Genomic DNA, 12,864 nt, shown 5'->3' with positions numbered 1-12,864 from the left:
ATAATTTACTTTTTTAAAATCTGTTTTCTCATTTATTTCCTCATAGAACACACCATATTCTTATTCAAATGAGAAAATCTAGGCTCGGAGATATTAAATAATATGACCAAGGAAGCAGTAGGGTGGGGTTTGAACTCAGGACTGTCAGCTTCCTTAGGACATCTTCATTTATTTCCACATTTTGTAACCATGAACAATACTTACTGAGTAATTTAACTTATTGTTAGCAGGAGCATGGAGACTGGCACTTTATTACAAGAGAAGACAAGCTACATACTGGGTTTTATCAGCAAACAAGCAAAGGGAGTCAGGAGCATATTGTGCACAATGGGGCCAGAGACTTATATCCACATCTCAGGGGCTTAGGGGACAGAATATTCCCATAGACCAGGGTTTTTCAACCTCTGCACTGTTTGGGGGTGGATGATTCCCTGTGGTTGGGGGTTGTCCTACATGTTATAGGTATTTAACTGCATCCCTGGCCTCTATCCATAAAGTGCCAGTAGCCCCTCCCCTCCAGTTGTGACAATAGACATTGTCAGATATCCCATGGGGGCAGAATCACCCCCAGTTAAGGACTTTTGGCTCCAGTCAAAATAATCAGCATCGGCTTACTCTGAGCTGTGTTAGACTCAGTGGCAAATGTAATCACTGTTTATACTTGTCTCGGAAATGCTTTTGAAAAACACAAAAGAGATCCCTTTCCTGAAACAGAGGGAAGAGGCTATATCAGTTAAAGGATAGGGGATAAATGTTATCTTAACGATCCTCTGCTAATCATGCTAAGTACCACCATCACAGTTACCTCCAGGAAACATTTATTGAGTTGCTGCTGTGTGTGAGGTTTGGCTGTATTGATCCTGTAGTAGTCGTCAATTGTGACATTACTTTAAGGAATTTGACTTTCTGCAGACAGATCCATAATGTGATTATAACTTGCATTATGATGGTGAAGAAGTTACAGTAAATGGTTTCCACTGAGTTAATTGCTTTCTGATTCTTAAAGATCTGAAATTATCTCTTCCTTATCTCCAGACACTTGCCATGGCAGTAATACATTATTTATAGAATATCTGTTAGACAGGGAGCTGGGATGGAACCAAAAGGTGTTACTGCCATTTGAACACTTCAGTCTAATAAGGATGATGAGACATGGATACAGAGAAAGTTTTACTAAATGCAAATGACTGTGCGATTATATGTCCACTCCACATGACAAGAAGGATGTGGGATCGGAGTTTAGGAAAACAGAAACCACTGAGGGGTAGCACAACCAGGGAGGACCTTGCAGGTTAAGTTGCAATTAGTTATTAGCACAAGCATCCATCTAACCTCTTTCTTTCGTATTTCTTTTTTTACAGGTATATCCCAGCCGTGGTGGACCATACAGCAGGCTTGCCCTGCCAGGGGACATTTTTGCTTCACCAGGTACTAACAAAGGAGCCAAAAACGGCCTAGAAGGGAACACCAAAAAGAGTTAGAATAAGAAACAGCCCTCTGTTTCTCTGCCTTTTTATCTTCATTTGAAGGGAATTTGGAGGTTGGGAGACTTTGCTCTATCCTTTCCTTAAAGTTTCTCAAACCTTGGCTTTTGTGTACAAATACACATATTAAAAGAACTATTTTGAAAGAATTTGTTTAATTCAGTTATTATAATGTATGCAGCTCCTCTGTGGTTTTATGCCATTTTCACTCTGTGATGTTAAGAAACTCTCTTTCACAGCCAGAAGGTTTTAATGGAGATAGAGAAGTAAGGTTTCAGTGAACTGAAAATCTACCCGTGAAATGCAGGTCCCTCTTTGGCAAATGGAAAGTAGTTTTAATCAGTGCTCAGAAGTCTTGTGAACCAGATGGGCTCACTCTGGGACTTACAGTCTGGGCATTGGTTCTTGAAGCTGTATCAGCACCTGGCTCTTCCTCAATCCCTCACCTATGTCCTTTGGTTCAGAATAACAGTGTTGGACAGCACTTCCCATCTCTCTCCATACCTCCCCTTCTTGCCACCCCCACACCAGACAATCCAACAAAGGGCAAACAAGAGGAAATAAGAGGTGGCCCCAGCTAAATTGCAACCCTGCTCCATTTACCTAGGGCATCCAGCGGAGGATCACAGTGACCATCATCCATGAGAAGGGGAGTGAGCTCCACTGGAAGGATGTCCGTGAGCTGGTGGTAGGTGAGTACGTTTCTTCAGATGAGGACGGAGCCAGGCTTTTTTTAGAGATGTGATTGGTCCCTGTTTGGAGCACAGGGAGCATGTGGAAGACTGCACTGGAAAACATGACCATCAGAAGAGAGACTGAGTTCAAAAGTACTCTTGTTTCCTAGCTCCCTTCATAGGTTATGCAATTGCCATTATTTTTCTCAAGGACTGTGGGAGTGGTTCTGTGCCAGAGACCCTGAGAAGGCCCCAGGGAAGCCTCTGCTCCTTGTGCACTTGTGATCTAGTGAGGAGCAGCATGTGTATGTGTCCAGAGCTGTTTGAGGAGTGAGTACCAAATGAGGACAACTGAAACAGACCTGTGCTAGGAGAGTGGACAACAAAAAAGATCCAAGAGAACTGGGTTAGCTGGTAGGAGATGCTCTGAGTAGATTAGAGAGAAATTAGAGGGTTTTGTTTGTTTTCTTGCAAGTATTTGGAGTTAGAGTCAGGAATGTCTAATGAGCAAATGGCTAGAAACCTATGGCCAGAGAAAAGAGACAGAATTGAGGTGAGAGTAAAAGAGAGGAAAAGATTGAACCAACAGCATCAGCTGTAGACTGAGAGGCTAAGGCAGGGGCCTGAACCTGTTTTTACCATGGACCAATTTGGCAGAGGTGAAGCCTCAGAATTATGTTTTTAAATGTAGAAAACAAAGTACTTGGGATTACTAAGGGAACAAATAATATTGAAATACAGTTGTTAAAATACTAAACAAATTTGTAACATAAGCTCTCTATTGATGTGTTAAATAAACAGAGGGTCTAACTTGTATCATTTCAAAATGGTAATGAGTGTCATATAGTTGGCATTGGTGTGATACGAAAACATCTCTGATTTCTGCCTGGGACAAAGGTCTAAGTACTGCTTGGTCTACTGTGGTTTGTGCCCTCCCCTCGTAATTGAAGGAAAAGCCCGTTTCCTTCAGAAGAGGCTCCTGAAAATAAAGTTGTGATTTTTTTCTCATGCAGTTTAGCCCTTCTGAATTTTATGCATAAACCTCTTGGGTACCTGCAGACCAAATGAGGGACCTCTGGAAGGATGGTTATTACTCTGTCCTATGCAGGACAGTGATTTTCAAGCTTTTCAAAATTAATTTTTACACACAAAAAAAGAGAGATGCTTTCTGACCAGAATGGATGGTGAGCAGAGGCAGCAGGTATTAAGGCTTTTCTGAAACCCTATGGCTTATTACTTTTTATAAACAAGCTTGAAATGTGGCAGGTGCTTTCCTGAATGCTCTAAAACTGTTAGTTCACATAATATAACATAACATATAATATGATCATAAAAATATTTAAAGGGAGGAATTGTTTTTCCCACTTGGCAGGTGAGGAAAGTGAGGCTCAAAGAGGTTGAGCATATGCCCAGGCCTCACAGACAGTTAGTGTCGGAGCTGAGGTTTGAACCCAGGCAGTTCTGCTCCAGAGACTGTGTTCTGAAACTCTGTGCACTGCTGCATACCCTAGTCTTAGTATTTGAAAACAGAATTGTCAAATGTTAAATAAGAAAGTGGTATAATGAAGGCAGTGACTTAAGAACATTATTGAAGGTGAGTGTGGGGTGGATTCACCAGGAGAGACATGAGAGCAGCTGGGAGACCAGTTAAATGACTGTTGCTTGTCTTTGATTAGAAGGGGATGACCTTCTCCTGATGAGCAGGGCAGTGATGTTGGAAATAAAAGTCGAGATGAATATGAGAAGCTCTTTGAACAATGAATAAATGTTCACAGTTAACTGAATGTGGGATGTAAAGGGGAGCCAGAATATGGAGAAGAATGAAAGACTAAGAATTCCCAGATTAGACTTGGAAACTACAGTTAACCAAATGACTCTTCTGGCACCTAAAATTACACAGCGGTCTGACAGTCTCATTTTGGCTTAATGGATCACTGTTTTGTTTTTAAATGTCCCCATGTCCTGGTTTCTTTCTCGTCTCTCTCAGGCCGGATCAGGAATAAGGCCGAGGTGGATGAAACCGCAGTGGACGCCATCCTCTCCCTCAATATCATCTCTGCCAAGTACCTGAAGTCATCCCACAACTCTAGCAGGTGGGCCACTGGGGCGAGTGATGAGTCAGCCCTGGGGGTTGATTACTTCACCATTAGATTCTTTATCATTAATGACCCCCCACCTTCTCACTTAAACTCCCTATTTCCTTCTCTGCCTATCCTGTTCTTCAGAAATAAATAACATAAGTCATTGGAGATACATAATATGTTACCCCCAGAGAATGAAAATGTTTTTTCCTTTGGGGAGTTTGAATGTTGTAGCACAATGTTAGAGAAAAAGCTGTAGCTGTAGTGCAATGATAGAGAAAAAGCAGAAGAAAACTCACCATGCCACCCAAGAGTTTACATGTAGATTAACTATGTATGCCTAAGACTAAATGTCTTCCTATGAAGTGATTGCTGGAGAAAGACCTCTGTCTCTCGGCCTTGGGTGTCATGGAAACCTGCTCTCCAAGGTGTAGTGAACTCTCTTGTGTTCATCTTTGCTGCTGCCAGTGTTGGCTCAAGGAGTCTTGCTATTTCATTTATGCATTAAAAGCAATAAATTATTATAAACTCTTCTGACCAAGATTGGCTGCTATAAATAATGAATTTTAATTTTAAGCTAGTTTCCCTTAGAATTCCATTTTTAATCAAATAATGACAGAATGCATAAAATACACAGCTATTCTGCTTTTCCGTGTCGGACTAGAAATAAACCTGCTGGGGCGCGTTTCCCTCCCTGGGAAAGGAGTCTCGTCATTGTGCACAGAGGCTCCATGTCTTTATGAAGTGAGGTCTGGGGAACAGGAGTGGCTGTGTGTTCTAGTGTGGATCGGAACACAACCTTCGAATTATGGGATTTCTCTGTGGTCTGTCTGCTCCTAAAAAGTTGCTCCCATCTGTTGGCAAGTGGGAGAGGAAAAATAAGAAGCAGAAGCAGAGTTAAAATTTTGGGCCACAGTTAATTTCTTTCCATTGCTCCCTTGTGTTTCTGATTTGCAGGGGAATGAGGAAAAGGAAGCAGATGTATGTTTGCTTTTTTGCCTGTTGGAGAAACTGGCGGGGACTGTGGGCAGAAAGGGAAGGTGACTGAGAGGGGTGTACGTATGGGGCGGGGGGTGGGTGGTAGAAATAAAGCAGGCTGCTCTGATTTCCCTTGGCCTCTTCCTGGGCAAAATCTTGAACAACACCATTTCTGCAAAGTTAGCATTAATCCCACACAGTGTTCTCTCTGCTGCCAGACGTTTACAGAAAGTGTTCAGCTGGCATTCATCACATTTTCCTTGCAACTATGAGAAACATATCTTAACCCTCCCTGTGGTACTTGGTGAAAGATGGTGAAACTTGGTGTTTCGTTGATGTGCTGGTTGTGCTGAACTTGCCTCCATTAGAGTAACCTTTACCAGTCCTTTGACTCATGCCTGGCAGTGGGTTAGATGTGTAGAAGATGAATTTGACTTTGTTAGAAGCAACTTATCTTGGCTTCTCCTTTGTTCAGCAACTGTTCTGCCGTTTGGAACTCAGAGAAAGTCGTGGAGGCTGGAATCTAGCCTACAAGGAATGGGGGACGAAAAGGCCTTCATTCCGAGAGCCCCACAGGGCCCTGCTTGGCATCACCACCACCAGCAGGGACCTGGAGTCAGAATGACTGGCCAGAGACAACCTGGAAACTAACCCCATCACCCTAAAACTCAAGACTGCAAGCCATGTGGCAGAGCAGTCCTCCTGGGTTCCCTTACCCCAATGCTGCCCACCCTGGGGCCCCTTCCCAATAAATCTCTTGCTTTGTATATAAAAAAAAAAGAACCACCTTATCTTTCCCAATAGAAGCTTAGAGTTAATTAATCAAAAAAGTTGCTAAAGTCAAGAATAATGAAAAGATACAGACTATAAACACTTGTTTTAAAGTATATAGATGTACATAAATTTGTCAAGCTCTTACTGTAGGGCCAAGGCCTTTTCTTTAATTGTAGGCTCATTTATTAGACTTCTGACTGTCTTTCTGACAAAGCCACACCCGTAATTTATCATCTATACTTTTCAATTTGGTGGAACTAGAAACTTATGAAGAAAATCTATGTGCAAAATCCTTTAAACTTTTTTATCATGTATCACCAAAATTTTATTTCCCTCTTTCTTTTACATTCATCTCACCCAAACTTAATTGAACAGCTGTTTTTTTAAACAACTCACCATTATCAAGTCTTTTAAAGACATTCAGTTTAGTTTCCACACTTAGTTTTGTTTCACACTAAACAAAAATTCTTATTGCTCTCATGTTTCAGTGGTTTATCTAATATTTAATTAAATTAGATCATTGTAATAACAAACACAATTGCATAGACAGGTTTGGGACCAAATACTACTGATACTTGAGAAGCACAAAACTCAGCTCTTGGGAGCAAATTGTCTGGGCCTAAGTCACTTCAGTCGTATCCAACTCTTGGTGACCCTGTGGACTGTAGTCTGCCAGGCTCCTCTGTCCTTGGGATTTCTCCAGGCAAGAATACTGAAGTGGGTTGCCATTTCCTTCTCCACTGGGCCTGTGAACTACCTCTTTATTTTAGAATAATGCTCAATGAGAAATGGATGTCAGTCTTTACATTCTAGGGTTGTGAAGAGCATAAGTTCATATGGTGAGTGGCTAAATGGAGTTTGGTTAAGAGAGCTTTTGTTCTTTCTGCCTAAAGGTTTAGTGTTTAAAGTTGAACGTACAGAACTCCAGTTGGGTGTATTAAGTATACATGATTAGAGGCACTTGTGATACATTGATAGCGGAGCGCAGCTCACAAGAGCCATTGCTCCTTTTCTTCCCGGTCCTACATTTCTCTTACCTAATTGGTTTGGTTTTCTCATAACTCCACAGCAACTTCCTACCATTTCTAATAGGAAGTCACCTCCTAAAGGGATGTTAATCAAAACTGTCTCCCTTCCACGTCCAGCATTTCCTTAACACATTGTCCCAGGAGAGGGACTCTTGTCATTGTAAGTCATTTATCAAACTGTGTCCCATGAAATTCGCTGTTAATTGTCCACTTCAATTCACTTTGCTTGTCAGCAAATTTGTGTTTTATATCTGTTTTTTTCTCTTCTTCTCTCTCTCTCCCTCTCTCTTTCTTCCTTTTTTTTTTTTTTTTTTTTGGTTTGACTTTTGCTGTACTAACGAAAGTTTTTTCTATGTTTTTGCAGGCTCTTTCTTGATAAGGATATGCCTAGGTATTTTCTGTTTGTTTTTTTGCACATAAAGATTCTGTTTTATCAGAATGCTTTATGTCTTGTGTTGCTTTGACTGCTATTGTAATTTAGTAGTTTCCCCTTTGGAAACTTGTACCCACCGAGGGATAGAGCAAGACCTTACTCTGCAGCCTTGTGTCCTAGGTTTTCCTAATGCATGTGTAGTTTCATTTGCAGGTTCTTAAGTAATCTGTAGAGTTCATAATTATTTTCTCATTCCGTTTAGTAAGCTTGCTCATTTTATTCTTAGGCCATGTCAAGTTTTCCCCTTCCACATTGCAAAGTAGAATGTTACTGCCCTCATTTCATATAGAATCTCAGGCTTCTGTCATTGTTCACCTTTTTCTTTGTTTTGTCCTGTGTTGTACCAGAGACCAGTTTAGTTATTTGGGTAGCTGAGTCTGTGAGGAATATTTTTTTATTTTTAAACATTTCTCTTTGTCCTGTCAGGACTACTTGTCTCATTTATTTTCTGCTTTTAGAATAGGAAAGAATTCCTAGTTTGGTAGTGAAGGAAATTTCCTCCCATCTCTCTGTTCATCTGCTTGGGGAAATAAAACTTAAGGAAGTGACACATAACGGTAGAGCCTGAATGTTTTATTAAGATGCATACACACAAACACCCATACAACACATAAACACACACTGCTTTTGTTTAGAATATCTTGAGAAATCAACCTGGGGTTATTTCCTGACCACCTTAAAGCCATACAAGACTGCATGTTTTAGGACTCAGCCCTGTTTCTAACTGCCAGTTCTCTTGCTCGCTTGAGTCCGTTGACATTACTCACGCGTCTTGGTTGTAGTTTGTATGACCTCTTCTCAACAACTGCCACCCTTGGTGAATATTTTGGAAAAAAAATGTGCAGCCGTAACTCCCAAGCACCAAACAAATCAAACCAAAAAAAAAAAAAAAAAGCCACCTTTTTCTCCCCATCCCAATACAGGGAGATTTTAGTGATGTAAGAATTTTTCTATGTTAGCCAAGTTTCTATCAGATAAATTTCTTCTTTAAGTTAAATGAAAACCAGACAACAGGAATGTGAAGAGGCTTTCTCACACAGTTTCAGAACACTTGCCTCATTTGAGAGGGAATCGTGAACTGTAAATCCCGGCCCCAGGAAGCGCAGGTTCTGGTTCATTCTTAACGAGTCCAGGCAGCAGGGCTAGGAACCGCTGTCCGGTGTCCCCGGGGTAACACACGCCCTCACCCTAGGAAGGGGCTTTACTTGACCTCAGCACAGGTGGGCCCAGACCTGCAGGGCCACAGGTAGGCCCCATTCCAGGTCCCTCAGCAGACACTGGGACATAATAAAAGAGCCGTCTCAAGGACAGAGCCCTCAGTGGCTTCTGCTGAAGTAATGGATTCCACCACCCAGCGTCAGAATTTGTCTTAAACCAAGCTAAAATTTAGATTCGATCAAAACAGGGCTCTGTGGGTGCATAAAGGGCTCTCTGCTGAGCCCAGGGGCAGGGGAGGGGCTTCTGTCATCCTCCGTGGTTGCTGTTTGGGTCTCTTGGTTGCTTCATCCATCTTTATCTTGCTGTCTCTCTGTTCCTTTGGTGTCTGTGTAGAGAATTTTCTTGACCCCTTACGCACTACCTTAAGAGCTAGATCTTTGCACGAGTATCATGTACAGCTGATGACCCTTGAACAACACGGGCTTGAACTGTGGGGGTCCACTTATGTGTCGATTTTCTTCAGTAGTAGGTACCACAGCACTCCATGATCCGTGGTTGGCTGAACCTGCGGAGGCAGAACCTTGGATATCGAGGGCTTACTATAAGTTATATGTGGATTTTTTCTTTTTTTTGGCTGTTCTCGGCCTTCCTTCATTGCTGCGCAGACTTTCTCTACTTTGGGCAAGCAGGGGCTCCTCTTTGTTGCAGTTTGCGCTTCTCACTGCGGCGGCTTCTCCTGTGGAGCACGGCCTGTAGGCGCTCGGGCTCAGTAGTTGGGGTGCAGAGGCTTAGTTGCCCTGCAGCATGTGGGATCTCCCCAAACCAGGGATCAAACCCATGTCCCCTGTGTTGACAGGCAGATTCTCCACTACCACTCAGACCACCAGGAAAGTCCTATACACGGATTTTTAAGAGCATGGAGGGTCAGCCCCCTACCCCCTGTTCTACAAGGGTCAGCTGTACTTCAAGATGACTTACAACTGTACTTCTAAAAGCAGCTACAAGATGAAATTAACAGGCTTCAAACACTAGCACTCAGAATGAGGTGTGGTTACGGAGTTCATTTAGAAGTATTGTTTTCTCTGATTATTTCTGGAGAAAGAAGCACAGAGCTGTGTTTAGAGAGAAGATATGCCAGCTGTTTGCCAACATCTAGAAAAGACAGCTGCAGTGAGATTACCATTTTGGAAAGAGTGAGGTGGAATGTACTGGGCAGGGAATAAAGTGTGCAAAACTCCAGTTGTATCAGGGGAGGTGTGTTACATGTCCAGAGGGCGTGGTGCTGGACAGCCCACTCTGTGAGGGTGGACAAAGTGTTTTCCCTGACAGGTCTCTCGGGGGTTGAGTTGGGAGTTGATCTCTGACACTGCTGTTGAACTCAGGATGGTGTTTCAGGTGAGACCTGCTGAACTGGAACGTTTAATGTCAAGTAGGGGCTATGGTGTTTTTACTGGGAGGAAAAAAGAAAGGTATTAGGACAGTTTACAAAATCAGTTTATGGATGTTTACTAAATAATCAAACTTCTAGTTGTTATTTGAATGTTAGATTCTTATGTGGATTTTTGGAAAACTGATAAATAGTAGTTGGCTAGCTCTGGTACTAAAAATCATTTTCTTTTACTGAAATGTCAGCTAAGAATAACCTCATATTTTATTTAAAGCAAGGTTCTCTATACTGTCTCTCTCATCAGTCCTCCTAGATGTATGTGTGACGTTTCTGAGGTTCAGCAGGATGGGATTGAGACATGAAGAAAGCTGCTTCAAATGATTGAACCTCTGCTTCCTGCCCTGGTCACTGACTCACGGAGGAGCTCACTTAGTCTTTCTTATTTTAGTTTCTGTCCATACTCATTTCCGCTTTTCATCTTAATTCTTTTGATTGATCTCACTATGTTGATGTTATAGGCAGGGAAAAAACAGGCTCGTCAAAAAAAAGAGCATAGCTAAGTGTTCCTTGACAACAGGTGGGGGCAAGAGGCTGGAGACTGACCTTTTTCTCCCAGGAGATGAAGGTTCTACTCTCTTGTCAGAGTTCAGGAAGTTGGAACTGTGGGTCGCTGTAGGTTCTGCAGCATTTCTGATTGTGGCAGTACCTGGGCTAAGGTAACTTCGGGGCTCTACAGTGTTTCCAACTGTGGCAGTACCTGCACTTAGGTGCCTGCAGCTTTAGGTGACCCCTCTTGCCTTCTCGACTGTAGGACCTTCTATCGTTTCGAGGCCGTCTGGGATAGTTCCCTCCATAACTCCCTCCTTCTGAACCGAGTGACACCCTATGGCGAAAAGATCTACATGACCCTGTCGGCCTACCTGGAGGTGAGAGGACCCACAACTTGAGTTGCTGTGACCTGCCCGCCCTGCACAGTGGGCAGGTCACAACAAGGAAATGGAGAGGAACAATGTGACTGATTTTGTCTTCCTTTCTCCTGGCTCATCCTTAAGTTACTTATTATACTATACTTTGCTAACTACTTGGTTATATTAGGTTCTGTTCCCAGTCTCTAGTTAACAAAAAAGTCGTGTAACTTCTATTTCATTTTCAGTTTTAGTAGCCTAATTCCCATCCTTCAGAGAATGCATGATTTTAAGAAAACAGCCTCTTGTTTCGGAAGTTGTGGGTGGAGCCTAGTAGTGGTTAACATCGCAGATGCTAGAACTAGCCTGTCTGAGTTTAGGTCCCTATGCTGTCACTTAACTGCCTTCCTGTCCTTGGACGAGTAATTTCTCCTCTGTGCCTCAATTTCCTCATCTCTTGAACAGGGGTAATGATAGTATTAATAGCATTTACCTAAACAGTGCTAGGCATGTGACAATAATAAATATCAGCTGCTGCCTACAGAAAAAAACTGAAAAAATTTTGAGAAAATAAATGCACCTACAAGGAATACCGCCTGACCTTACACGTATTGTTTTCTGATTTGCTGTTGAAATAAATTGTTGGTAGAACCCCCCCACATCTGGGACCAGCTTTCCAATGCCATAGTGCCCAGACTGTGGTCACAGGAGTTCTGTCTGCTTTCAGCTGGATCACTGCATCCAGCCGGCCGTCATAACCAAGGACGTGTGCATGGTCTTTTACTCTCGGGATGCCAAGATCTCGCCACCACGCTCGCTGCGCAGCCTCTTTGGCAGCGGCTATTCAAAGTCACCAGACTCGTAAGTTTTGGAGACAAATGTCGCCTCGGTTTGGTGGGCCCCGTACAGAATGAGCGGTCTCCTAACTGCTGTTTTCAGGGTTCTCAGCCTATAAACTATTTGGTAGCTGACACCTGGAGTGCAGTGAGGTAAATGTTGGCATTTAGTAAAATATTAATAGTAAATGATGAGTAGTAGTAGTAAAGGATGAGTAGTAAAGGAAGGAAGGCATGTTCCATTGTGAACACTTCTCCAACAGTTCTGCAAGGACTGAGTGTTCTTTTAAATGTCATTATTATTATTTCCAACAGCTTGCTGTTGGGATGTTCTTTTTCTTAATATTTATTTGTGTTTTAGATACATAAGTGTACATCAAGAATAATACAGTGACTACCTGTGCATCACCACTGAGCTTAAAAATGGTTACTAATGCAGTAAAAGGTTCAGTCCCCTTCCTAACCACACCCCCAGAAGCTGGTGTTTATCATTTTCATTCTACTCAGACCTTTACCCCCTCATCTCTTCTTTCTTGTGGTAAGAAAAGGCAAAATTCAGTTTTCACATTTGTATTATACATTTTCCAGTTTATCATTCAGTTTTTTCCTAAGTTCAGAATAGGAGAAGAACAGCGACTAATGAGAGATGTCTGTAATTTTATTTGAGGGTGGGTTGCAATTCCAGTACAGGAGACAATATTTTAAGCAGAGAGAATTGAGATTCTTCTTGTTTTTGTGCTGTTTGAAATTAAGCAATTGTTTATTTGTTTTAATTTACATAGCAATCGAGTCACTGGAATTTATGAACTCAGTTTATGCAAAATGGCAGACACAGGAAGTCCAGGTAAGCTCTATGGATCAGGGAAGAGAGAGTTACCTTTGCATCTGACCGCAGTACACGGTATCAAAAGTTTACCCCACCCATGCAGGATGGATATACATTTTTGAGACACCAGTTACATTTTACAAGCCACTTTGGTGGTGATGGTGGGAGTTACCATTTTCTGAGTTACAACACTGTTTGCTTTATGACATCCTATACAGTTATAAAAACTGTATAGAACAGAGTGTTACTAGGCTGTGGAATATTATCAGTATAACAAATTCAAGCATATTTTGAGAATTC

At 42.1% G+C, this 12,864-nt stretch overlaps 1 protein-coding gene across 5 annotated transcripts in view; it reads left to right on the top strand.

Annotated features, from left to right (window-relative positions):
- KIF1B (kinesin family member 1B) overlaps nt 1-12,864 on the top strand; it is a 150,135-nt gene that overhangs the window by 123,396 nt on the left and 13,875 nt on the right. For all 5 annotated transcript variants that reach the window (XM_065935780.1, XM_065935779.1, XM_065935781.1 and 2 more), the window contains 6 exons: nt 1,362-1,428; nt 2,092-2,176; nt 4,146-4,251; nt 10,809-10,923; nt 11,630-11,763; nt 12,521-12,582. In XM_065935780.1, coding sequence (XP_065791852.1) covers nt 1,362-1,428; nt 2,092-2,176; nt 4,146-4,251; nt 10,809-10,923; nt 11,630-11,763; nt 12,521-12,582 — 569 coding nt within the window. The remainder of the gene's footprint in view (nt 1-1,361; nt 1,429-2,091; nt 2,177-4,145; nt 4,252-10,808; nt 10,924-11,629; nt 11,764-12,520; nt 12,583-12,864) is intronic.

This window comes from Muntiacus reevesi, chromosome 5, assembly GCF_963930625.1.
Source record: "Muntiacus reevesi chromosome 5, mMunRee1.1, whole genome shotgun sequence".
Lineage (NCBI taxonomy): Eukaryota > Metazoa > Chordata > Mammalia > Artiodactyla > Cervidae > Muntiacus > Muntiacus reevesi.
The sequence above is the reverse complement of the archived record's forward strand: the minus strand, read 5'-3'. Positions and strand labels throughout refer to the sequence as shown.